A 26,813-nucleotide genomic window follows, 5' to 3' on the forward strand; every position below is an offset into this window, starting at 1 on the left:
ATCTTTTTTTCTCATAGTAACTCTAAACAATTTAGATAGCAGCAGATGCATGGGGTAGGAAGGAAAGCATTTAGAAAGGTCATGGAAATCTGTAACTGTGACTCTGATGTTGCTGAGTCCTTCACACAGAGATCTGCAGGGGGCTCATTTGCCCCTATTCTGCCCAAGGGCACAGCAGGGACACAGCTGCCTCCATGGTAACCACAGAGAAACCCCAGAGACATCACTCATACCCTCTTCTGCACACAAAACACAATATTTATCCTTCAGGAAAATCAGGAAACTTTTCTCACAATGCCATCTTCTACCCTCCCTAAATCAAATGATCCTTTCATATGAATTACAGTACAAATGTCATTTTCAGGGGGAAAAATAAAATATATATTGAATTGGTACAAACAGTAATTAACATGGATTTCTTTTGGTTTTAAAGATATTTATGAACACTCTAAAATACCTCCAGAGTAATGAATTTCTCTTGGATGTGGATTTGTGGAGACTTTTCGCGAACTTAGAGGAGTTAAACAAGGTGAGTAGAAAAAGAGAAGTGTTATCAGATCAGGAATCACTCATCCCAACAAAAGAAGACAACAAACCAAAAGCTTTTATTCTGTTTCAATGCTCATATTTGGAACTTTGTTCAAATAATCCATCTTTTCTTCCTCTCTATGTGGTATATCAGTGAGGGTCAAATATCATTGCAGAGAGTGCAAATCATTCTCTTGTATCATCAACCAAAGATACATGGTATTTTAAACATGCCATGAGAGAGCTTGTTTGGTAGTTGTTTCTGAAGGAAACGCAAGTTTGAGACTAATTCTCATAAGCAGCAAACCTGTAAAGGGTTTGTGAAGATAAACTACAACACAATCTTTACAGCAAAACAGGAACCATGGCAAAATAACTACGTAACAAGTCCCCTTTTGCAAACAGATGGGCACAAAGACTGTGCTGTCTACTATGCCATTCCAATAGAGCAAGTTAAAACAAAATGGTGACCCCCTCTCTCCTGCTGAGGTGTCCCTTGGCATATGTGTGAGGATCTCTCCCACACAGACTGGATGCTCTGTGCTCATGTGCTACTTACCCTGCACTGTCCAGGAGGAGAGAGGCCACAAGGCTTGGCTGTGATGTACTCCAGATCCTTGCTGCTTTTGACCAGTTGCTGGGAGACCATTTTCAGCTCCTGAAAGTTAAAAACCCCTAAGTCAAAAATAGCTTTCACATTACTTTAGAAACAAAACTATTTTTCTTAGCTTGAGGGCCCTTTTACAGGACACCTCACCCTTCATTGTAAAGTGAATTTTGGAAAGAATTCTGCAGCTGCCTTAATTGAATGACTACTCACAATCACATCACGTGCCCTGAATCAGCTGCTGAGTTCAATTTCTTTGCCTTATTGTAATTCTCTTAATAGTGAGTATCTCCCTTTTTAGCCAAAACAAGAAACTTGAGAAAGGTCTTCAAAGTAGGGACAATAAGCCAGAACTCAAACACATGAGCAAGGCACAGCTGCTCAGTCACAGACCTCACACCTGGTGAACTGCTGAATGACCAACCAGCAGGTTTTTAGCTGACAGGTTTCATCTTTGGCTTGTTGTGGACTGAGACTGTACATGCAGGCAACTACTAGAGTTCAGCAGATGTGTGGCTGTTGATTCCTTTGTTCTTGTTCAAAGAAGAGAGTGGGGTATATTGCTGTGTTCCACTTAGCTTTGAGCTTGGCTGGAGCTTGGTCATGTCTTGAGAGAATTATCTGAAAAAATTTCTGGGTTTACTTTCTAATTTTTTGTCCTTATTAATGAGGATGATAAATGATCATCTGTTATGCATACTTAAAATAGTGAATAAATGTAGGAGAAAGAAACTGCTCTCAATGCCTTTTGTGCCTTTTTTCATGCATTTTACAGCACGCATATCTTCTTGACAGCAGGCCAAATCCATGAAAAAATACATGCTGGAAAAGTTGTAAAGGTCAAAATTAAAGAATGAGCATCATCCTATAAGTATCCTTGCCCCCATAAATACACCAAACAAAGCAGTCTGCAGCTATTACAGTTTGTAGCAGTATCACAGAGGACTGATGTGCCCTTCTGGCCTAAAATTTGGCCAACAACTTAGTCCAGTCATGAATTTGTGTGAAAACAGTGTGTTCAGGACAAAAGTGTGAGCTTAGGAGCAGGCTTGCAGTCCCATCTGACTGATAAGGTAGGCACTTTTGAATCCAATATAAACATGTAAAGTTAACTTATGGGGAATATGTGACTTTCTGTAGTATTTTATAGATACTTCCTTCACCTTCAGTTGTATGAAACTCAAACTATGAAAGATGGTGTCTTCCTCAAATGACCATGAAGGCTTCCTTAATTGTCACAGCTCTGTCATACACAGAGTTTCCCACAAGATACTACTCATCCATTGTCATTTTTAATGTCAACCCATGTCAAATACAGCTGCTACCCTAAGACAAGTTTAAATGGACTAGCTAATCTTGTTTCAAAGCTTTTGTCGTAAGGCATTATCACAACGTAAGTATGTATTTGTATAGATTTGGTTTAGCTTCCGACTAATTAAAGCATTCTGGGCATAATTCTGAAGACAATTCTGGCAATGTTAGAGGTAAGTATAGGCACACATTACACTTGGAGCCTTTGGAGAGGCCAGGGATGGGAAATAAAGTTCCTTTAATCTTAACTTCCAATCACTGATGCAAATTTCTCTCTTTTTTTCCCTTAGATAAGTCTCAGTTTACTGAAAACTTTTTTTGAAGCTGCGAAGAAGCATGTCAGCAAGTCAGACTCTCCTATGGATTTCAGCTCCATACTCAGAACGGTAACATAATTAGAAGTATTCTTGCTTGTAATACAAGCAGCAGACCATTTATCATGGCATACAGGTGCTTCAGAGCAATCAGGTCAGTCAAGTCCATGCCATCTGCCACAGGCAATTTGGTCTCAGCCTCTAGTAGTTCCTATGACAAGGATGTTTTGATTTTTATTCACTGGAATGTTTGAAGCAGTCATGGAAAGGTGCTCTGTATGTGAAATAAAGTGTGGAAAGATTTTCCCTTCCTGGGGAACAGCAGCCCAGACTCTGAGGAGACTACTCCACTGGCAGAGGCAAGCTTCCCACTATGGAAGATGCTTCCCTGAGACCAGACCCCATCCCCATCACTGCCTCCTTGCACTCCTTCACACAGATCCTTCTTCACCCCATGGACCAGACCCACAAGTGTTTATAAGTGCTTATTAAGAGTTGGGTGGGACTGAAATTACACTTTGGCTGGGGTCAGTTAAGCAAGAGAGGCACAGCCTCAGGTGTCCTGCCACTGTGAAGCCCTGCCTGCCCTGCAACCTTTTTGGCCAGTCTGTGTGGTGAAAGAGGCAGTTGCCTGAACAGTAATCTACAGGAGCTCTAATTCCTGCACAACTTCCCAATGCTTGTAAAGTTGGAAATATTAATGAAGACTGAAAGTCAAATGATCGACCGGAACCTTCCCTAGCAGTAGAGGCCATTAGAAAACTTCTGGGACACAATAAAAGACCCTACCTCAGTGCTAAGATTTTTAAAAGAGGAATTAAGGCTAGAGCTTGGGTTCTTGCCCCTGTGACCTCTGACTTCAGGCATTTATTGATAATTTTCTGTGTAGACAAACAAAATCCCAGACAAAGCTGCATTTTATCACCCATGACATTCAACATCTCCAACCTAAATAAGGCTATCCTGTTATTTCTAAGAGCATACTCAAATATAAAATACCATGCTACATGAAGTCATCAAAGCTGTTTCAGAAATAGTGGGTTTCATCTTCAACTTCCACATGAATTTCACATCATTTATTTCTAGTGAAACAAAGTCTAAGAATGTGCCACACCTCTGCAGAGCTGTTAGAACAGTACTCCCATACATCATTTGAGCATTGTTGTGGTATTTTTACTACTTTACAGTTTCTTGCTGTTTTAACTGCCCTTTACTTTTTTAATTCCCCCTTTCTCTCTTCTTTCATTTTCCTAGGGACAAGGAAATATCAGATAAAATGCACATTACAAACTCAGAACTGTTGTTTCTCCCTTTGTCATGGTATTTTTTGATAAATTTCCAAACCTTTTCTGCAGTTTTTTCAGGGTGACCTCTGCCAGACACACCAGATTTATTGCCTTAATTATACCTCTGCTGTCTTCTACTTGGAAAAACTGAGACAGAGAGAAGATTTTAGCATCTACCTGAAAGTAAAGTGATGGTTCTGTTGTTGGCGTTGCTGTTGTTGTTGTTGTTGTTGTCTTCAGCCTTCCTACCTTATGACAGCATTTTAACAGGAAATTAGGAATATTCATTAGCAGCAAAACTGTGTAGATAGCATTTAACATGGATTTTTTGAACTGCAGAGCCTATCACCAATAAGTCACCCTTCTGAGTGTATGTTCACCTGCATGTGTGAAAGTCCCTACTTGTAATTTAGAACAGATAAGAGGGGAAGAGCTGGACTGCATTTTTGCGGGCAGAAAATACAAACTACTAGCCTCTTCCATTCAGATGTTTTGCACATAATCCCTTGACTCAGTGACCTCCACCTTAACAAAGTGAAATTGTTACAGGAAAAAAAAGACACAAAAATCAATCCATATTGTAAATTCTCTCAAATGTTTTACTTTGGCATCAAAAAAATACCAGTAAGGGAGCATTTACCTCCCTCTAAGGCTGGAAAGAGCTATCAGTTATGTCTTTATCAAGTTGCAGCACTACAGCAGGTTCTGTCTTTGCTGACACTGCATTAAGCAACAGCTCTAGACAGTACAGTGGTGGGGATCTCAGGCTCTGCTCTTTCTGACATCATTAGCAGACCAGTGTGTCCTGTAAATACTTAAGAATGATCCTCAAAATTACAGGCTTAGAAAGAGAAACTGAAGTAGTGGGCTTTTCTCATAGGCAGCCCAAAACTGGAAGGGCACCTCTTTATGGCAGGCAAACTGCAGCTTGGGCCTTGGAGCTTCACACTGCTTGCTCCCTGATGAGGATTTCATACATTCATACCTAGGGAAAATGTTCCCCTGTGGCAAGTAGCAGCGACCCTAAAATATAAGGTGGCTTTCAAACATAACTCAGGTTAATTTTTAAAGTTTTTCCTGAGAAAATTAGAACAGCAGATAAATAAGAGCCCTACTTGATATGATAACATGGCCACAGCATCGGGAATGGTAAGAAGCGATGCAGAAAGTGAATCTGGAGGGGCAATGCAATTCCCCCTGTAGAGAGCTGTCCTTGGTTTGCTCTTGGTAGCTGGCATAGTGTTGTAGCTTGGATTTAAGATGAGAGTAATCTTGATAACACACTGATGTTTACTTGTTGCTAAGCAGTTTGCACTAAGTCAAGGACTTTTCTGTCTCTCACCACCACCAGCAAGGAGTCTGGTGGGCACAAGAAGTCGGGAGGGGGCACAGCCAGAACAGGTGACCCCAAGTGACCCAAGGGGTATTCCATACCATATGGTGTCATCCTCAGTATATGAACCAGAGGGAAAGCTGGCTGGGGGGGGCCTCTGCTCTGGGATTGGCTGGGCATTGATCAGTGGATGGTGAGCATTGTGCACCACTTGTTTTGTAGATTCTGTTATTTTTTTTCCCTTCTGTTTCTGTTCTATTAAACTGCCTTTATCTCAAACTACAAACTTTCTTTTTTATTTCCCACTTCTCTTCCCCATCCCACAGGAGGAAGTGAAGAGTGAATGAGTGGCTGTGTGGTTTAGATACTTGCTGGATTAAACTGTGACAAGAGCCTTTACATTGCCCTTGCTCTCCCTGTGTGAGAAATTCATCTTTTATTAGTCCCTGTCTCATTACAGCCAGCTAATGATGCAGAAAACTGTTTGCTACCTCCCAGCCAGAAGCAAGCTGATGCCTAAGGCAGATTTTCTTTGTCTTCAGCAGTGGTGTGAACAAAATGAACAGTGCAAGAGGTTGCATCTGCCAGAGCTGCTAGTTGCTCCTCTGCATCGATTGACGCGGTATCCCCTCCTCCTCAACAACATCTGGAAGAGGAGCACTGATGAAACAGAGAAAAGTTTTATCCAGTCACTTAAAGAGAAGGTGGAAAAGTCCATAAGTAAGTAACAAAGATTGAAAGTCAAGTATGCAGTTACAAATTAGAAAGTTATGTGGCTTTCCTGAGCATGTCCTTTGAAGTGTGAATTGGTCACGTGTCTCCGCAGAAATGCAACAAGGATGTATGTGCCTTTCCACAGTCCTGAACCTCATTCTGTAGGGAATTATTTGGGCAACCTTGTGCTGTCAAAGCCTCTCTGAGCAATGTCACAGGACTCCCAAATCAGTGAGTCACTCGTATTTTCTCAGAATCATCTGCAGTGACAGGCAAACAATTAAGAGCAGATCTCAAATTGGAACATATCAAGAAACCTCAAACAAAGAAGTCTTTCAGTTGGATTCATGTCTAAGGAGGATTTTTTTTTAGGGCTGATCCTTAAGAGGATAAATTTGCGCTCACAAGGGGAATATTATGTCTGTGACCTTTCACTAATGACAGGGTCCTACCATGTAAAGTTGTCTCAGCTACAGATTTTCTCCAGCTATTGTGGAAAACAAGGGGTTGGTCCAGATATTAACTTTTTCCCTGCATTTTGTTTTAAGTAAATAATTTATTAATTCAGTCTTGTTCGGGGAGATTCAAGTGCATCTTTTAGAGCCTTATGACCATATAGTTCATCAGCAGATAGGTTTATCCCCCAACGGCCTCCTGCAGCCCCCACTGAAATCCAAGACAAGACAATACATCAGCAAATCACTTATCACAGCAGTCTTGACAGGGATAAGTACCAGATAGTGCTTCATTCTCATGAGCAGCACACCAGGGCCTTGAGCAACCCAGCATGGTGGCTCACTCAGAGAGTAACCCTAACCCCTGCTGCCATCCTTCTGCCCATGCTGGAGGCTGAAGGCTTGAACATCTCCTCAGGAGATGTGGCAGAGAGAGAGTTAATGCATTCTAGAGATACATAAATCTGGGGCTCCTTCTTCTTAAATAAATACTCCAATTACAGAATGACCACCTAAAAGAGAGACTGGGGTTCTTTCTCCTCTTGCCAAGTCTTACGATGCCCACACAAGGAGCGCACCTCTCTGCGCAGAACGTGTCCCATAGGAAAGTAAGATGGGTTTGTTGCTAGCCTGAGTATGTCTGCTGGAAGGACAGCAGTTTTAGGTATGGCCACAAAAGACCATGGGATATCTGGAGAGTATTACTGGCAGAATAAATAGGTCCTTCCAGAAATTAGACATCTCTGGATCAAGGAAACTGAAGATAGAAGGGTGACCCCTCTTTATTCACATACACCTGACAAAGATCTGCCCTCATTTTTTGATCAGTAAATCAGTAACATAAAGAACAGTTGTAGTCCAAGCACTCCCCTTCTGGTGGGGAGGTGTGTGTCTGAAACCATTATCTGCAATACCACTCCACTCAAAAACTTGAAATTTAAGTTGCAGGTCCATTAAAACTTTCCCCATAATGGCCCTGAATCAGCAAAGACACAGTCCCCATTTTTCAGATTTTGAGGGAAGCCCACCTCAGTTAAATACTTCAGTCACTCCTGGCAACAATTCCTCTGAAATTAATTCTCATTAATTTCAACAGTCTTTTTATAAACTGTATATATGAAATGAAAAATATTTTTCTCTCGCTATACCAGAGAGTTTAGAATGACAGCACTTTTTTTAAAGACATTTTTAAGATTACAGTTTGAGTTTAATATGATTTCCTCTGTTCCCCAGACAGATTAGTAAACACAACCTTTTCATTTAGCAATTAATTTAAGCATCTTTGAATGCATGAATTGAAATTCTGCCCCTGCTGATCTAAGTAGAGTTTAGGCATTTTTTACAATGAGATCAAGATTTCATCTGGGGCCTTACACGTGAGGCACTTCGGCTTGCACTGGAGAAAATCAGTATTCAGCATCTTCTAGAAACAGGACTGCTTTTGCCAGCCCTGGCAGTAACTGGTGTTTCACACATTTCAGGGGATCTGGAAGGTAAAGTGAAATGGTTGGACAACTTTCAGAAGTTCAGGCAGCTGCAAGAGGTCATAATTTGGCCTCAGGTCTGGGATCGTGACAAAAGGTTCTTTGTCCCAGAGGTAAGCAGATTTTAAAGGGCATTTTTTTCTAAAAGAGGGTTTCATTTCCTATCTATCTTCATAGTGTGGTCTAAAGTTGGATGGTTGTCTGGATTCTAGTTAGTGGGGATGGCTCTGCTCTAACAGGAGCAGCTGCAGCCTGGGCACTGCAAGCACTGTAGCTGAATACACACAGTGCCTTGGATGACAGCATGGGTTGCTCTCAGTTAGCATCCAAGAGAGGATAATGGTACAATCCAGGAGGACTCAACCATATTTGCTTTTAGGGGACAGAATGAAATGGGATAGCTGTAAGGACTACCAGCATTTAATAAAGTAGAAATTATTTGCCTCTTTCACTTCTCAAGCTGAGCGAAAGAACTTTCCATTTACACTTTAATTGCATTACAAAAAATTACACAGCATACCTGGGTGTGCACATTTCTGCTGTAGTTACCCCTTTACCCAAACAGACAGATTTTAAGCAGCACTATGGTAACATCAAGTGGGTCTCCTCTCAAGGATTGTGTCTGTTCACATACATGGCTGCAAAAACTATTAAACTCACTTCGGAAAAGTAAAACCCAGCTTAACATTTCAAAAGCATAAACACATCTAAGCAACAGCACTGCTGAAGAAATACAGCCATGTTCAGTTATCAGCTGTGTGATGTATTCAGCCTGAGGTAAGAACACACATATGCTCATCTTGTTTACCTGCTGGTTGCCTCCCAGTTCATCATCTATTATGCATGATTCCCCATTTTCTCTCTCTTTCTCATTTTTTTGGGGTCAAGTGTTTGAAGCAAAACTTAAGAGAAAACAGCAGTGAAAACATTTTGTCTTCAGTGAACAGACTTCTCCTTCATGAAGGGCGGCTGATGCTAGCAGGTAATGTCCCTGAATGTCCTGGTGTCCAGAGATAGCTTAATATAGAATTATACATTGTTATGGCAGGTCCAGAATGAACCTTTGCAACAGCATTTGGACAAGTGCAGGAAAGAAAAAGCAACTGTACAGCTTTTCAGAGAGAGACTGAGGTACAGCCAAATTGCCAATAGGATGAGTAGTATGATTGTTTAAGGTCAGTTTTCCTGGCAGGCAAGCAATGAGATAGCTGCTACAAGGTACAAGTTTAGTAGCCAAAATGACTGCGACATATGATTTAGTGCATTTGAGAATGAAGACTGGAGGACAAGTTGTGAACTATATTGGAAATGAGGCTCCTTTGTTAAAAGCATTCTGTAAGGTGCAGCGATTCATAAATGTGACTCATCTTAGAAGTAGCAATTCCTTAAAATAATCACACCATAAAAGTGATTTTTTTGTTTTCCTTCTCAGAAAGCACAAGACTCCTTGACGTCTACCTCTTCTTATTCGATGATTTCCTACTAATTACCAAAATTAAACGTAACAAAAAGGTAACGATGTCTAGAGATATAGATGGTTGCAGTTGTTACGTTTCTTAGCTTTTGGATGGATTTTGAATGTACTTTGGAAGTTTGATCTAATGATAAAAATACAGGATGACTAATCAGCATGAAGAACAGCTGATACTTCCTTATGTAAACAGCAAACCATAACACTGATTCAATAGCCTACTCCTAGGCTCAGTATGGTACAGGAACACTATTACAGGCAGAATTTATATTACAAGACCTTACTATCTTCCTGATGTTGTTCTGATGTGCTGGATTCCCAAATCTCAGAAAAGTTTCAGGAATGTAAGATTTTTTCTAACGGTCCCTGCAACCTGAGAATTTTTTATTCCAGAGATATCAGAACTTTTGGAAAGAAGAAAAAAAGTTAAAAGGAAAAAAACAGGGAAAGGCTAAAACTGATGGAAGATTGGCTACACTTCTAGTTGTCCTCTCTTTGCCTTGATTTCCCCAAGTTTAAAACTGAGATATAATGATTCCTCTTAAGAAAATGTTTCTTGATGAATGATTCTATAGAGTTCTATAGATGACAAATATCTGTATTTAGACACCAACAGAAGACCTGAAATTCCTAAAACTTCCATGTATGAGTGCATCTAGCTTATTACATTTATGAAACTGATGTAAACTGAGTCTAAATGGACCTGTGATAAATCTCCTGGGTTTTTTTTAAAGAAGCAGGTGTTCTGCTTTAGAAAGGTGATAGAGAAAGCATGCAGTCAGAGGTTTTAGACTAGCAGCACCATCCCTTAGCAACAGGGGTGGTGAAGGAAGCAGAAATTCAAGAGACCTGGTACCCTTAGGCAAATCTCTTTGAGGGTTGTCCCACGTACATGTGTCGGTGAACCTTCTGTGAAGGGCTGCAACTGAGCTGGAGCTCTGGGAATTCTGTCTTGTGCATATACAAGAGGGGAGATGGGGAAACATAATTCCAAGGAATGGAGAAAAAAACCTGCTATTAAAATAATGAGGGGAAGGGGAAAAATACTTTTGGAATGCCTTTGACTGTTTTCGGCTTATGGACTTGTGTGTCTATTGTAGCTTTTTAATGCAAGGTGTGACCTTGCAGGAGAGCTCCAGGTACCAGCCAGTTTTTCTAAGATTCCTCAGGCAAATAAGATGTCTGTGTATCTTTGATAAGGGAAAGCACATAATTTAGAGTTGTTTAGTCCCTATACTTCATGAGCAGATGGCAGACAACCTGCTAACCAACTTAATTTTCTATTCCCAGAAATATGGAGGCTCAGACACCAGCTTAATCCCTGTCTGTCCTTCCCTCACTCCTGAGCTGCAGTCCTTCATAAGAGAGGGGGGACTTTGCACAGTCCTAGACCAGCCCATCCCACTAGACAGACTCATACTGAAAAACGTTGAACCCGTCCACATTACAGGTATGTGCCTGCATACACTTGAATGCCTGCATAAACACCATGTCAATGCACTGTGTGTGGTAGCGTAAGGACAAGCTGCTGTTTGCCCACAAACCACCCTCAGGTGCCTGGAGTGCAAACACTGGTGCCTCAGCACTGCCTGGCTTCACAGCTCTGCTCCTTCTGTGAGGCATGAGCTACTGCCTCAGACTTCACAGCCCGCACCCCCTGCTGCCAGCAGTGACTCACACACACACCAGTGACTGTCACATATTATCCATTCACCCCAAAGGAGGTATCAAGATTCCAATGACTTCTTTCTGACAAGCCAGGACTTGTCCTAACTGTCCTAATACTCTCTATCAGACCCCAGGCATCCTTCCCAAGAACATTTTCAATTCCATATTAGTTATGCAGCATTTTTTCAGCTGTACCACTAGATTGTTCTCCTGGGTGTCCTCCCACATACACAGCAGCCATTCTCAAAGAGGCTGGAGAGGAGATTTAACTCCTGCTACTGCTCCTACTCACATCTCCACCAGCTCTTGAGAGGATGGAAATCACCCACCATACATCAATGCTTCCTTGTTCTCAGATATCCAAACACATCACTGGGGAATATGCCTCCTATTACTGCTGCTGTGCAGTTGGGTGAGGAGTGGAGGAGGGCTGACTGCCACAGAATGACCACCCTTACCCTGCCAAAACAACCTTCCTGAAGTCACCAAGGGGTCAGGGAGCAGGCATGAACATCAGGCCTCCCCTTGGTCTGAGCCACTGACACAGCAGGCTCTCACACACCTCACGTTGGTGGTGAATGGTGCCACATCCAGTTGAAGGCCAGTCCTTAGCGATGCTCCCCAGAGCTCTGTATTGGGGATGGTCCTGTTTAACACCTTCATAAAAGACCTGGATGACAGGAGTGAGGGAACTCAGTTCATAGATGACATTAATTTGGGTAGGAGTGTTGATCCACTGGGAGGCAGGAAGGCTCTGCAGAGGGATCTAGGCAGGCTGCATCAACAGGCTGAGGCCAACTGCATGAGATTCAGTTAAGGTGAAGTTCCGGGTCCTGCGCTTCAGTCACAACAACCCCATGCAGCACTATGGGTTTGGGGAAGAGTGGCTGAAAAGCAGCCCAAAAGAAAAGGACCTGGAGGTGCTGGTTGACAGCCAGCTGAACATGAGCCAGCGTGTGCCCAGGCGGCCAAAAAGGCAATGACATCCTGGCCTGTGTCAGCAATAGTGTGGCCAGCAGGACCAGGGAAGAAACCGATCCCCTGTACTTGGCAGTGGTGAGGCCACACCTCAAATTGTGTGTCCAGCTCTGGGCCCCTCACTACAAAAAGCACATTGAGAATCTGGAGTGTGTCTAGAGAAGAGCAGTGAAGCCAGGGCAGGGTCTAAAGAGTAAGTCCTGTGAGGAGTAGCTGAGGGAGCTCGGGGTGTTTAGCCTGCAGAAAAGGAGGCTCGGAGGTGACCTCATCACTCTCTACAACTACCTGAAAAGAGGCTGTAGCCTTATGGGGGATTATTTCTTCTCCCAGGCAACCAGCAACAGGACAGGAGGAAATGGCCTCAAGCTGCACCAGGAGAGGTACAGGTTGGGCATCAGAATTTTTTCACAGAAAGGCTGGTTAAGGATTGGAACAGGCTGCCCAGGGAGGTGGTGGAGTCAGCACCCCTGGAAGTGTTCAAGAAACGATAGGAGGTGGCACTTTGACTGAACACCACCATGTCAGCTAGACCACAGCACTAAGGTTGGACTCAATGATTCTGGAGGTCTTTTCCAGCCTTAATGACTCAGTCTAACACTGCCAAGATCACAGGAGCCTCCTATATCAAAGAGAATGACAAGAAATACAAGTCTCTGGGCTCCAGGGTTATCCTAATCCTAAAGACTGAGAGGAAAAGCTTAGAGAGCTACAGTGGTCTGTGTGAAAGCAACAGATATGGAAAATAAACCTAGAGCCTGTAAAATTTATGAGAATGTTGAAATACATTCACCCCAGACTATTTAGCATTCAGCATCAATGCTGAGAGGATATAAAGGTAGGCAATAAAAGAAAAATGACTAAAGATGAGATAAGGGGATGAACACACAGAATAATGACCTTCTTTTAAACATGCACCAGGCACTGTCTGTCTGCCTAATAAGTCCCTGTGCCAAACCAGCAGAAATGGAGCAAATGCATCAGCCACCATTTGCCTGCAGGGTGGAGGGGAGGGCAGCCCCACATTCTGCCGGCTGAATGCAAGGTCAACAGCTCCTGGGTGCTGGAGAGGGCAGTGCAGCCACTCACCAGTTTGGACCTAAAAGACTGACCATAAAAACCATAATGGAGATGGAAATAAGATTTTTGGATTTTTTTTTCCCAAGCCAGCATTTCCCATAGAGATTTCTAACCAGGGTCTTTCTATCTCTGTGATCCAGCTGCAGTCATGAGAATAGACAAAGTTGTTGTCTGCATTCCAGCCCAGGCCCTGTACACTCTACAATCCTTCCCTGCACCCTGGGCCCTGCTGCCTGACCTCTCCCCCATATATTCTTACCAGCTTTATTACAGTTGTAGCCACAGCAGTCTCTGTTACTTACTTGTAGTCTTACACCACCTCAGAAGCCTCATCCTAATACAGGACCCCTTGGGGTGAGGTACAGCAAAAACAGTGAGAAAAATTACTGTAGGGAGATTGCAGTTCAGATTCCCACCATTCTGTGTAAAGCAACAAGCAAATATTCCAGTGTCAACAGAAAATGTCCCTTTGCAAGAGAAAAAAAAATTTAATACTGTCTGGAATGTGTGACCTTGGGGAATGTTGCCAATATATCTGCAGTCTCAAAGCGACTTTTATTACTGGTGGCACTAAAAGATTAGTTTGCATGTTCTCAGAAAGGGCATGTGATCCATCACATTAATCAAAAATGAAATCCTGACTTTTGATCTAGCAAGTACTTCTGTATCCATTAGTTTGCAAAGGGCTGACATCACACTGAAAATAAACAAATCTCAATACAAGTACTACAAAAAAATATGTATGTGGCAATATATATTTGCCTTTTGGCAGCAGGCAGGAGGCTGATAATTATGTAGGATAGTTCTTATCCAAAGCCACCTAGGCATTAGTGAAGGGATAAAAGATAAAATGGCACATTCATAACACCGGGAAGGTACCCTAAAAGCAGAACTATCTGCAAACACCACCCTTGTACAAGAGATGTAACTTTACATGTAAATGTAACAGTAGGAACCCAGCTCTGAAGGTTTTAAGCAGCAACATACTTTCTGATTAGAAAATCACTTTCCTTTTATTATTCTGCTTTGGATTTAATCTCTGCAACTATTTATTATTGCTCCACTAATAACGCTTTACACTACATTTGAAGGGGCAAGACTCGCTAGTATGTCACTATATCAAAGACTGCTAATCTTTCCTGCCAAAGAATTTCTTTTAGAAAATATTATTGACTAATGCCAAGCATTGCCCAGCAAATTCATTTTTAGAACTGTAAAGTTCCTTTCCCTATTGACCACAGACAGACAGAAGGCATGAGTTCAGAAACATATCCTCTCTGTTGCTATACATTTTTGCTGCAGTAATGTAGCCAGTCTGTGCTCCACTTTCCTCTTCTGTAAAACTAGGATTACAGGGCTCTTCACTTTGCAGAAACATTTTGAACACTTGGAAGTACTTGGACAAGAAGCATTACACAGCAGCAAGATACTGTACATAGTACAAGGCTTTTGAGCAAACTATATGGACTAGATAAATTTATGAAAAAGATATGTCGACTGCAATAGGCTTAGAAAAATGCTGCCTTGCCCTGGCAGCTCAAGATCTGGGCTCTCCTCAGGCTGTGTGGGTTCAGAAGCAGGGCTCTGCTTAGGAACAGCATTCACAGGCAGGCAATCCCACACCTTGTTCACCATCGCTTTGCTTAGAGCAACGTCAACTCCAGCTAAAAAAAAGCAGTGCCCTGTGAATCCAGAGCACTGGAACAGGTTGCTGTGCCCCCCTACCTGCTACTACCAGCCCACCCAAGTATGTCTGCTGTCTGCCACAGGGTTTTGTCTGCCTGAAGATGCTTTTCCCTCCTCTTCCCCCAGGCTTGCTCCATAGCAGACTTAAGCCTCCCCTTTATTCCAGACATGTGAGATTGGTGTCGCTTCGTCCCCTTGCAGAAAAATGCACTACGTGATGCTCAGAGTCATCTTCAGGAACAAAAGTTTGGCAGAAACAGAAGCAATGTGTCTGGCTGCCGGCAGCCAACCAGGGGCATCCCCAGGACCACCAGCTCAGGCACATGCCCAGGGAGAACCTGAAGCCAGCACTAGCCTGAGTGCAGCCACTGCCCCATATGCCAGCCATCATATGGACTTATTTAAATAAAATAAAAATGGGACCTTTCTTTTTAATTTTTGAAATTTGTTTTTCTCTAATTTCAGTTATGATTTAGTCCACTTTGAAGGGAAATATTTCTTAATGATCCTCAGGTAGACTCAAAAGCACCTTAGCTGCACAATGATGAAGCAATAAAAAATAAAACAAATGCAAGCAGAATTAACGTTTTGAAACAAGAAAGCTCCGTACACAACAAAAATAACTCACCCTATCAGAGTACAATTGCCCTTTTAGAAATCAGAAAAGATGCTTACATATTTTAATTTCTTCAATCATAATCAATGTGATATAAAATTGGACTAAGAGTTGTATGAGGTGCATTTATATTACTTTGCATTTTTTTCACAGTCTTCAGCCTGCGAAATGCTTTTCTAATACAGCACGAGAACAGGTATCGGCAGTGCATAGCAGTCTTCTTGCTACAAGCTCAGACAGAAACTGCCAAGGTAGGTAGCACACCTCTTTTTTCTTCTCTAATTACACAGCTATGCTTTCCCTAAAGGAGGATGGCAGCCTAAAAGTGGTCATGCTGTGATAAGAATCTCTTACAGTTGTGACATTTGACCAAAACTAAAAGAAAACAAAATAACACCCCAGTGCTCTGGCTCACGTATTTGTTACAGAATTTTTGCTGCTGAACATGCTCCAGTTTTCGATCATGGTTGATAGCAGGTCATATTCTTGTTGAAAAACAGTATCAATTCTGATTGCTAACAAAAAAAAGATCCATTTCTTGTGTCCCAGAAGACAGTCAGCCCCTCCAGAGAAGTCGACACCAAAACAAGCCCCCGACACCCAGCTCACACGCAGTAATACTCAGATCAGAAAACTGTCTCATGCTCATCTATTCACAACATGCATCTTGCAATTTCAGACTGAACAGATGGTATGATTAATTCCACTGTTATATAAATCTACCCCTCATTTTCACACCATATCACATTTCTAGTAACAGCACTGTATATAACATCTGAAAGTGTGGCAGACACTTCACAGGATTTTGCTTTCTCATGTAAGTTGAAATTCCTTCTCTATTACCTAATGCACAGAAATTTGACCACCATTAATACCTATTCTTAAAATGGTGGTAGGCTTTTTCCAAGAGAAGCACTGAGTGAATTCTTTCAATTTTCAAGTCACTGTCTGGTACCTGGAATAGCTGTCTACTCAAGAAGTCATTACTTTCTCCTGTTACTGAAATATTACCTTCTCTTTCCAAACCTGCCTTCATACCAGGGCTACCATCTTCTCAATATCGTAGCACCATAGAATAGTTTGGGTTGGAAGGGACCTTTAAAGGTTTTAGTCCAAAGGATTAATCCTTCTAGGGTTAGTCCAATGTCTAATCATAGCAGTTCAGAGACAACTTCTGTGACTAGCAGAGAAAAGGAAATTACATATTTGAAATTATCTGTCACTCCCTGGCCTCATACCTGGGTGACAGCAAATATAGAGCTGAATGCTGTCAGCATGATAATAGAAACTGAAATTCAGATGGCAGCACGTGGCAGATCCTGGAGTGGGACAGAACTTCTGATGCTGATAAGAATGGAGCTGTCTTAACCAGAGAAATGAGGAACCCAAACTGCAGGGACAGCATTAAGCTAATTAATAAACATTACACAGAAAGGGGTGAAATAGCCTGCAAAAAGCTTCACCATTACAAGCAGAGCATTATAATCCTACCTTCCAACCAAAAAGGGAAATATTCACTGGAAATCCCTGGCCCCAGACACAGATTCCTGCAGCATGTAATGGCCTGAACAACTGGGAGAGTCTCAGTTGTGGGATAATTCACGTTTCCTTCAGCAATTATGAGCACGAGCCTGAAGAGACACTAAATAAAACTAAAGGCTATGGGTGTTTATGCATCTAACTTAATGGAACTTTTTAAGGTTGTCTTAGCTTACAAACATTTTTTTCTTGTTACAGAAAGCATGGATGTCACAGATAGAAACAGCAATCTCCAATTACACTACCCAACATGAAACCAAGAAAAGCACTGCTTTCTGCTTCCCTGTTAAATCCTCTGAAATTTAACAATGTCAGCACAGCACTGACAGAGCCAGTGGAAGACTACAGTGGTGATAATATAGTTATGTCTTTCAGAACGCCTTAGGTCTCTGAAGCTAACAGATCTCTGACTTGACTAGACAAAAGTAAAGAGCTTGGACCTCAGCAAGTAGGAATAAATTGGAAGAGGGGAATGAGCCATGCAACAAACATATTGCTCCTAGATGCTCCTTTGCTTCACCTAGGGAAGGCTCTTGCCACTCAGGGAAGCTTTACTAGAGTTTGCCATTTCCTAGAAAGCATGACAGGGGAAAAACCCCTGTGTTGGTAAGGACAACTCATTCCCCAGAGACGTTTAGAAGGGTTGCTCCATCATTCAAACTGTATTAATAAATTTCATTAAATTATGTAGCCATAGCTCCTGATAATTATGTGTCTCTACCTACTAACCTATAATACCACAAGGTGTTTTTTGGAGTAATACTGAGAGTGTGTACATACGTGTATATATGTATGCACTTACCTGGTCCAGTGCTCTCCAGATACAGCCTAGGCCACTGTGATACACAAATTCCTGCTCTTCCCCTGTGCCTGTTATGGGCAAGTTTTTGTCACAACTTCCTGGGAAAGGCACAGCCATCAGGCTCTGTGCCAAGTGGTGAATGCATGAAGCAGGAGGGCAGAACAGTGCAGGCAGCAGATCTGCACCAGGACACCGCACAAGCTGCCAACACCTTGCCACAACTTGGCTGACACAGCTTTGCTCCACCTCCCCAATCCCGTGCTCAGCTGCACACTGCGTCACACCGCGGGCTCACCAGAACCTCAAAGCATCTTGAAACCAGTGCTGACATGACAGAAAGGTATTTCAAGCCCTGAGGAGTCACACCTGACAGACTAAGGTCTGTGCTTTGTGTGCTGGCAGAAGGGAGAAGGTATTTCACTTTGTATACTTTTTACCAAAACAACCTTAAGCCAGGTCTACACACTTTACCAGACAAGTAGTCATTCCTGGAGAGCAGCATGTCTCCAAGGAGAACAGCCCAGAGGAAGAAAGTATTTACACACAGGCTTGTCTTCATGGAGACACAAGCTCAATAGGCTTTTCTGTGGTGTCAAGAGAAAGACACCTCAGGAAGCAGTCAAGGCAGAAACTGACTTTCCAATTCAAACTGCCTTTCAGAGGACACCTCTCCATCTTTCTCCATATCCACACAGAGGCCCTGCCTCAATAGTCAAACATGGGTTTTTGTTCATGCCCCCACAATTCAATAGTGGCTTTGTCACACAACTGATCTCCCACATTAATCATCTGGCTTCTCTCTGCAACACAGTTCCACCCTGAAAGAGCTTTCCATTTCACAAGTGAGACCTTCATTGGTCTAAAAACTAAAACAAGTGCTAGTTTTGAGTCTTCCATTTATGCCAATTGTCCAACTGCATCGAATGTGATGTCTGAACACAGCCAGTGACAGAAGGACTTTCATCAAATGTGGGATACTCAGCAGCCTCGCACAGCTATTGGGAATGGAAAGACTACTCTGAATTTAACCTGTGAAAAAAACAGATTTGAAAAACAGTCATTATTAATGTGTCCTCAGGAATGTGAAAGCCTTTGTTGCAACACCCCACAACTCTAAGAAACTGGAACATTTAGCTTGTTCTTACATGTGTAAGAACAGGCTTCCCTACAGTTCATTTGTAAAACCACATATCCACCATTTCAAAGTAGCTTTGCTGTCTGAAACAGGGCAAGGTAGTTTTGAATGATATAACCTGGTCTATTAGAAAGGTCTAATTTTTTTATTATTATTATTAATCATTCCTTTAACAGATTAGAAAACAAAAATGACATTTCAGCAACAATTCATCATAGTTTACACAGAACATGTTGATGCATGGTGTCACCTTCTCATTCAAATCCACAGCCACCTTCCAGATCACAAAGTTAAAGAATTACAGTGCACATTGGATTAAATTCTTCCACAATGTAAGGCACAACTACATGATCACAACTAGTAAATACAAACACTGAAAGCAGAACTTAAGAGAATAAAACTTCAATTATAAAGAAATAAAACCAAAACAGACTCATGCAAAAAATCTATCTACACCTACCAAGATGGTATGATCCAGTTTAGAAGTACAGTACTCTGTAAGTAAAACTGCAACGTAAGTCTTTTATAATACATTACTTCTAAATACTGAGTAAAAACTTATATTTTTTCCATTTATATTTTATACAATTATACAGAAATTAAGCTGTATGAACAATATTCACATCTGCAATAATAAACTGGTCATTAAAAGTCAGAAAAGAGGCAAATGAGACCATGTAATTTGTGGCACGCATCCATTACAGAACACCATTCATCAAGTTCACATCTCGAGTACTGAAGAAAAAAACCACGACCAAATGAATGATACGTTTGGTGACTGAGGCTATCTGTATCCAAATGACAAAGCTCCATACAAAATTGGTTTTACCCAGCAGACTATAATTATGAAAGCCTATGGTTACAATTTATTTCCTGTCCAACAGCTAGAGTTTGCAAGGTTGAAACTACAGAAGTTAAAAGAATTTAAAAGAATTTACAATAACTTGAAACTGTTGGATACTTTCAAATACACATTAAAAAAAAAAAAGACTACTCTTTTCCTTTTTGGTGATAAACTTTTGCAATTTTGGCATTCACTATAACTTTTACATAACATGACAGTGAGAAAACCTTATTAAACTTACCTAATATTTGAATTTCACACTGAGAGGTAGCTTAAATTAAATCTTATGTAATGGCATCAAATGGGGGGGGTTGGGGGTGTGACTTTTTTTGGTGACTTTTTTTCTTTTCTTACAAAAGTGATTATTTCTATACAAGCAGCATTTTAGACATATTACTATAAAAAGTTCTGGTATTTGCTAACCCAGTGAGACGTTCTTTCAAACATCCCTTTTGTGCCAGGAATCAAGCTCCAGCATGAAACAATGGAGGACTTTGCCATAAAGCCAACAGTAGTAGCCTGGACCTGCCAGCACCGACCTGTTGACATAAAACAATGAACATCCTTTCCCAGCCCTCTTTTCCCAAAAAAAAAAGCAGAAAACACAGATGAATTTGGTTATAGTGTTATGTTTCAGTCACAGAGGGAGGGAAAATTGGAAAACATGCCTACCAGGCTCCTGCCTTCATACAACATTGATCTAAAGGGGTAGCAGGGCTTCAGCAATCTTCAAATGCACAGACACTTCTCTATCTGCTGCATAGTGAGTGCGTAGTATGTGGAGAGCTACAGACAATAGGCAGAGTTTATTACATTACCTAGTACCTACACTCTTCGTTATTGTGAACTTAAGTGGTATCTAATGATCTCTCTAAACATGCAAACCTTTTTATTCAGTGTCCCTTTAAAAAGAAACAGAAAATATACCTCAAAAACCACGTTTCCATGGCAGGACTGATATGCTATTATAGCTAGTTTTGAAAAGTACATCCATTAGTGCTTTTGGAGAGACTGTGTTTGGACAATAATTTTAAACTTATTCTAGAAGGGATGCTGAGGTGAAGACTTCAAAACCAAAGAAATGGACAACTGGCAAGATCCTTGCAAATACATAAAATTCTCTTTTTTTCTCATTTTATAATCTTAAAATGAAGTTCTACAAAGACGTGTGTGACTAACATGGTTTTTGTTGTTACACGTGCTCTCAGATGATGATTGTGTTTTTGGTAAAAGGAACTGTGAGTGCAATTCTCCTTAGGGCCAAATGCATACAGCGAAAAATCCAGCTGACAATAAACCTGCTGTCCAATGACTACAGCTAATACATGCATTGCACACGATGCCATTCCACTTACTGTAGATTCTCTTAGTTAGACAGCAAAAAGTGCACAGTGCAAATGACAGTGTTGTTTCCTAGTTCTCTGAGAATATGAGAGCAGGAGCAGTGGTACCTGAAAGAGCAATTTATCAGTTTCAACATGCTCCAATCACGATATCATTCTTCCTGGCACAGTTTATATTCTGTTTGAACTTCAATTCCAGCACTGTTCCATCCATCACTGAGTACTGGCCATGTATTTTTTTAAGTTTTGCAACAAGCATTTATTCCCACTCCATGGTTAGCTGACACTTTACAATCCAGAAGAGCAGTTGAGTTTTCCAGGTCCCTTTATAAATGTCACTTGTCTTACATCTAGCATGAGAAGCTCAATTGTTCTGGCTCATGTAATACAAACACAGAGAGGTTACTTCATGCTTCTGCTCCCAAATCCCTCCTTGCTTCACTAATAAAGAAGCTTTTGCAGCGAGGATTCACAAATAATCCTAATGGTCCCAAAGCCAACAAAAGTAGTTACTCTGTTCTTGTGTACCTAGTGCTCCACATTAAATGGCAACTTGGTTACTTGACACCTTTCAAAAACAGAGGCAAAACCCCACATTGCACCCTACAGCTTAAACTCTTGTGCCAGAGAGTGAAGCCAGCTAAAAAATAGGATTCCTCTACACCTCTTGCCTCTGTTGGAAGCTGCAGCAGAAAATTCCTTTTGTCTCTTCATCTCCAGACAGCAACTTTTCCTGCTGTGACTCGTTACTTTTATCTTCTTCATTCAACCTCTGCAGAAGAGGGAAGATTACTGTAGGGAGTACATGGCGAGAAGAAATAAGTAACAGTGAACCACAGCCAGCTAAGATCAAAAGCCTGCCACTGACCTCTGCAATGCTACCTGTCTCCAGTATGATCTACTGCTAATGATGCCATGATGATTTTTTGCCTCTTTTTATACCCCTTGTATACCTTATAACTTCTGTACTCTTAGTGGTTTTTAGCCTACATTCTTAGACTTATTTGTCAAGCTAGGAGACTAAACATTTTAGAAGCTTCGTAGCTAGGGATCAGTGTGCCCCAGACCCCAAGGTCCTCTCCAGAACACATTCTGTAAACTAAGATAGAACCATCCACGGAAGGTTCCTTGGAGGGGGGGGCTCACTCGAGCCTCTCAATGGGGAATCTTTGATAGATATGCTAATTAGTAAGACCTATAACGATATACCAGACCTTTTGGGGGTGTGCAGTGCAGTGTGCATTTGGGTGCATTCAACCTGGACGTAGTGCACCTAAAGATCCTTACAACAAATACCAAGGTAAAATCCCTTTTTCCCTTCTAACCATGTTTGATTCTTGATTTTAAGAGCAGGAAAAGGCATCACTGACATGAGGCCAGAGCAGAACAGTAGGATTTGGCATTTGTGAGGCAAAAATGCAAGGGACTGCACGTCTTTGACTGGAAAAAGAGGTGTTGTCTCCAGGAAGTTAAAAGAACCTTTCCCAAACCTTAGTAAGACCATCCTTTACACACTTACGAAAGCTTCCTTAGCCTGTCCCTGCCCACAAAGCAGCTGGTCTCTCACATTCTGCTCTCGCAGCAATTCTGAATGCGGATGGACAGATGGGACAGTTGGCACAGTTTCAAGAGCAAAGCCCACACTTCACTGTCCCATTCCTGATCCCACAGTAATGACTAAGGCTGCTTCAGGATCCCACAAACCTTCCAGTTTGCGTGCTGGTTTTGACATTATTTTCACCTCTTCCTCTATAATAGCCACTCCTCACTGAACCAGAGCAATCTGCCTCTTGCTAGAGGCTGTAAAAACACATCACTGTGCATCTCCAGTTCCAAGACTCAGTCTCTTCTGCCATTTTATTATTTTTTCCCTCTGTTTCTGTGTCTGCAGTCTGAAAAGTCAGTACATTAAACTGTTTTGCCTGGAATCATTTAATTTACTGTGGTAAAAGTCACCAGGCTTTTTACTTGGTTTTAAAGCAGTGGAACAAAAAGCCCACATTCCTATTGAAACATGCCCATCAAAACACTCAGACTCTGCAAGCATATTTGTAAATACACAGCTTTTCACCTTCCAGTTTTCCTTATTATGGGGCATTTTATTGAGCTTGAACACAGCTTTCAACCTGGCAGTGAAGCAGTGAAGTATACCATCATCCTGTCAACAAATACAGACCAGCAGTAAGAATTGTAAGTACAAAAGAAGGAGCATAAGACTCAGCAATGGAGTCATAAATCTACTCCAGTGAAAAGATGTAGAAGTTGGGACCTACTGCTGCAGAATCAAAACTCAAGCATGAAAGTTTCTACCCCATTGTTCCTCCAGATTTTAACAATCCTTCTTTCTACAAATGTGTGTTCAAAAAGTATTTCCATCCCCTCAAAAAGCTGGTTATATAAACTGGCCAGCAAAAAGCAACTTTCAAAAATCAAACTGGTTTTGCCCTGAAGCAGAAGAGCTCCACAACGAGGTGTGATCTGCAGTCAACCAACCGCACTGCTTCAGCAACCTGCTGAGAAAGGTGACTCTGCTTGTCTTTACACAATGGCATCCCAAAAGGCTGAACTAAGAACAACCTCAGAGCTTCTACCACTGCAGAAGTCTCTCCTGAGCTCTCACACGTTCCCAGTCAAAAGCAAAACGCCTAAACACAACTGAATCTTCTAACCACTTTCCTAGCTCCCCTAAAAGATCTCCATCTTCCTCTGCTTCATGTGCTTTGATCTTATGCAGCTGTGAGAAGTTTCTCCCTTCCCTCTAAAAATCCTTCCTGCTCTATGTGGTTGTCCTTCACCCTGAGAACAGCACAAGGCTCTGTGTGTTACATGAAAGAGCAGAATGCATCTAGGCTGGAGCATGACTGTCACATTTCTACTTTTCCCACATTTCTAAAGTCAGACAAAGAAAGACTCTAAAGCAAATTTTTCGGTTTCTCTCAGTAAACAAATAAATAGAAAAAAAAATTCCCAGAGGCAGAGATTCTGTTCATATTTTCTATTCAAAAGATTCTTATGCCAAACAGTTACACTGATGAAGAGAAACAGGGAGTCCAGAGGCTCTGTTCGTATGGAATTGTTGCAGCAATTGTTTTTTTTTGAGCAAGCAACTCTCAAGTTCAAACCAGAAAAGCAGGTCAGTGTTTTGTATAAACCACAGGGGTAACCCAAACCCTTTTACAGTGACAAGAACAAGTTACATAATTCAGCTGGCTTTTGGGAAATAAGAACTGAATTTTAAGAAAGCTTCTTGACACTGCAAATGTAGAACTAGCTGGGTAAGTTAAAAGGGGATATGAAACATATCGATCACTACTTCTGGAGTAGAGGGATAAAATTTCTTCACTTGACAGTTAATCAAGACAAGACATTTTTCATAAAAGAGACACTTCTTCATTCACATATAGAGCTGTAACTAGATAAAAGCAAACAAATCTTCCTAATGATGACTAAGCTTCCATCATTGTGACAGAATTTGATTCCTTGCCTGAGGAAAGAAGTAGAGGAATTCAGGACACAACCCTTTTTTCTGAACGGCTGGCAAAATTTGGTAAGATACTGAAGCATTTGCAGGGTGGAGAATTTATTAGGGTATTTAAGACAAAAAATTCCTAAATATTGGAAGACATAACCCCTGCTTGGAAGAAATAATCTTAAGGGTTTTGAAATACCAGATATACAGGGAAGAAAAGTTAGAGACAGGCAGGCAAAAACAGAGGTGCAAACAAAATCACAACAAAAAAGAAGTTTGGACCCTACATGAACTGTACAAGAAACTTCTGTTCCCAGTACAGAAAATATGAATAAATATTTAAAATCATATACAGTGGCCTCTTAGTTAGAGCTGTTGGGCTTATAACTAAGCCAGCAGCAGGAGATTCACACCACCATTCTGAGCAGACTAAATCACATAGCTGACACAACACTTCAGAGCCCCTGGTAATGGGGGTCAGATGCAGTAATGGAAAAGTGAGGTTTGTTAGGTGTAGCAGGAGTTCAGCTTCTTCCACCAAAAGCTGAGGGAAGGGACAGAAGAAAAGGTCAGATAAACTACAGTTGTCTCAAAAAATACTTTTTCTTAGTTGGATACCGGGCTTGGAAGGTCTGGATGTCCCTTAGAACAGCAGTGATCTCTCAGTGCTTCCAGGGTATGGGCAGGGGCAGAGATGTCCTACAGGCTTTTATTATTTGTTCGCTTTTTAAAAGCCACATGTAAGGGTTTCTTGAATATTAAAATCCATCAACCAAATTTGTAAAAGTGAAATCAATCACTATGGGATGAAATATTGTAATGTATCATATAATACTGCTACAATGCCAGATAAACTTTGTCTCACCATTTGTTCACACATACTCTCTCAGAGAGACAGACACACTCACACACCAACTGTGCAACACAGTATGTGTAAAGATGTTCCAGCACTCAAGCGCTGTATTTGGATAAAGACTTGGGCACTGATACTACAAGTGGGCAAATAAAACTGAGTTGAAGTTGAGTCCAGCCATTACCCTCACTGTAGAGTTCAAACTTTACAGAGAAAATGCAGGAACCAGAGAGACAGAGAAAAAACAAAATCACAGGGGGTTATAAAGAACATCAGATATGCAATCAAATGCGACAATTAGTTATGTTTTTACAGCAACATTTGATACATAAAATCCTCACAATTTTTTGCATCTTCCTTTTTCTTTGAAGGAAACAAGAATAAACTTCAATATCACATAAATGCTGTTTCTCTTGAACAAAAAAATAAAAGATAAAAAAATACATTGTTACTCCTCTGTTTAAACTTTATTTACAAATAACTGGGTATTTCTAATCTAGACATAAAAGCTCTTTCCATGATTAATGTCAGTAAGCTATGGATGATCTGAGCCCATGTCTCACAAAAAAATACAATAGTTTTGCTTGGTATCAATAAACATTTTAAAATATACTAGATTTTGCCAAATGTTACAATCATTGTCCAAACTGAATAGTAGTCTGAGTGCTGAATGAAGTGCATCAACAGAAATAGTAAATTTTAGTGTAACATTTCTTTGTCACTCACGATAGCCAGTTATCCTTGCAAGTCATTAAAGCAAGTATCACAGACTCGGACAGGCTTCTTGGAAGAAGGAGTTAAGGCATTCTTTGCTGAGCACTCGGCACAAAAGATATTCCCACACTGTCTACAGTGATGCTGCAGAAGAGAAGAAACATACATGCTGAACATTGGTGGCAGAGCAGTGATGAGTAATAGAGATCACTATCATGTTAAGTCAACTCTCAGCCAAATCAGCTGTCATGTTCCAAAAGTTAATTTTAGTTTTTAAGTAGCAGCTACATAGCACAGAGAAGGTCATATGAGTAAATAGTTTCTAAAGGATAAATGAGTAAAACATTCAGAAGTGCTTCACTGACTCAAGAGAATATACCAGTTTCAGAAATGAGATGCTTAAGTTCATCCTCCTCTTAAATTTGCTCTCTTGAACTTGCTCTGATCACATGAAATACATTCTTCTTATACGTAACTACCTCTTTCACATTGAGAAGTATCCTTGAATCAAAGGATCCAGGAGCCTTTGCTCAAAGGCTACCCAAAGAACATCACTGAAATAGTGCAGGCCAGGGGGAGTCACCTA

General features: G+C 41.2%; 2 protein-coding genes across 3 annotated transcripts in view; one reads left to right on the plus strand and one right to left on the minus strand.

Moving 5' to 3' along the window:
- Window positions 1-17,771, plus strand: part of PLEKHG7 (pleckstrin homology and RhoGEF domain containing G7) — a 32,749-nt gene extending 14,978 nt beyond the window's left edge. Inside the window, exons 9-18 of the mRNA XM_042025433.1 lie at window positions 434-529; window positions 2,737-2,832; window positions 4,116-4,229; window positions 5,925-6,099; window positions 8,030-8,145; window positions 8,921-9,014; window positions 9,465-9,544; window positions 10,794-10,953; window positions 15,682-15,779; window positions 17,266-17,771. Coding sequence (XP_041881367.1) covers window positions 434-529; window positions 2,737-2,832; window positions 4,116-4,229; window positions 5,925-6,099; window positions 8,030-8,145; window positions 8,921-9,014; window positions 9,465-9,544; window positions 10,794-10,953; window positions 15,682-15,779; window positions 17,266-17,373 — 1,137 coding nt within the window. The 3' untranslated portion in view covers window positions 17,374-17,771. The remainder of the gene's footprint in view (window positions 1-433; window positions 530-2,736; window positions 2,833-4,115; window positions 4,230-5,924; window positions 6,100-8,029; window positions 8,146-8,920; window positions 9,015-9,464; window positions 9,545-10,793; window positions 10,954-15,681; window positions 15,780-17,265) is intronic.
- Window positions 17,772-19,128: 1,357 nt separating this feature from the next.
- Window positions 19,129-26,813, minus strand: part of EEA1 (early endosome antigen 1) — a 69,177-nt gene continuing 61,492 nt past the window's right edge. For both annotated transcript variants that reach the window (XM_042025422.1, XM_042025416.1), the window contains one exon: window positions 19,129-26,371. In XM_042025422.1, the coding sequence (XP_041881356.1) occupies window positions 26,249-26,371 (123 nt within the window). In that variant the 3' untranslated portion in view covers window positions 19,129-26,248. The remainder of the gene's footprint in view (window positions 26,372-26,813) is intronic.

This window comes from Corvus kubaryi, unplaced genomic scaffold (genome assembly GCF_017639235.1).
Source record: "Corvus kubaryi isolate FWS band 111438036 unplaced genomic scaffold, C.kubaryi_AGA036_p1.0 129, whole genome shotgun sequence".
Classification (NCBI taxonomy): Eukaryota; Metazoa; Chordata; class Aves; order Passeriformes; family Corvidae; genus Corvus; species Corvus kubaryi.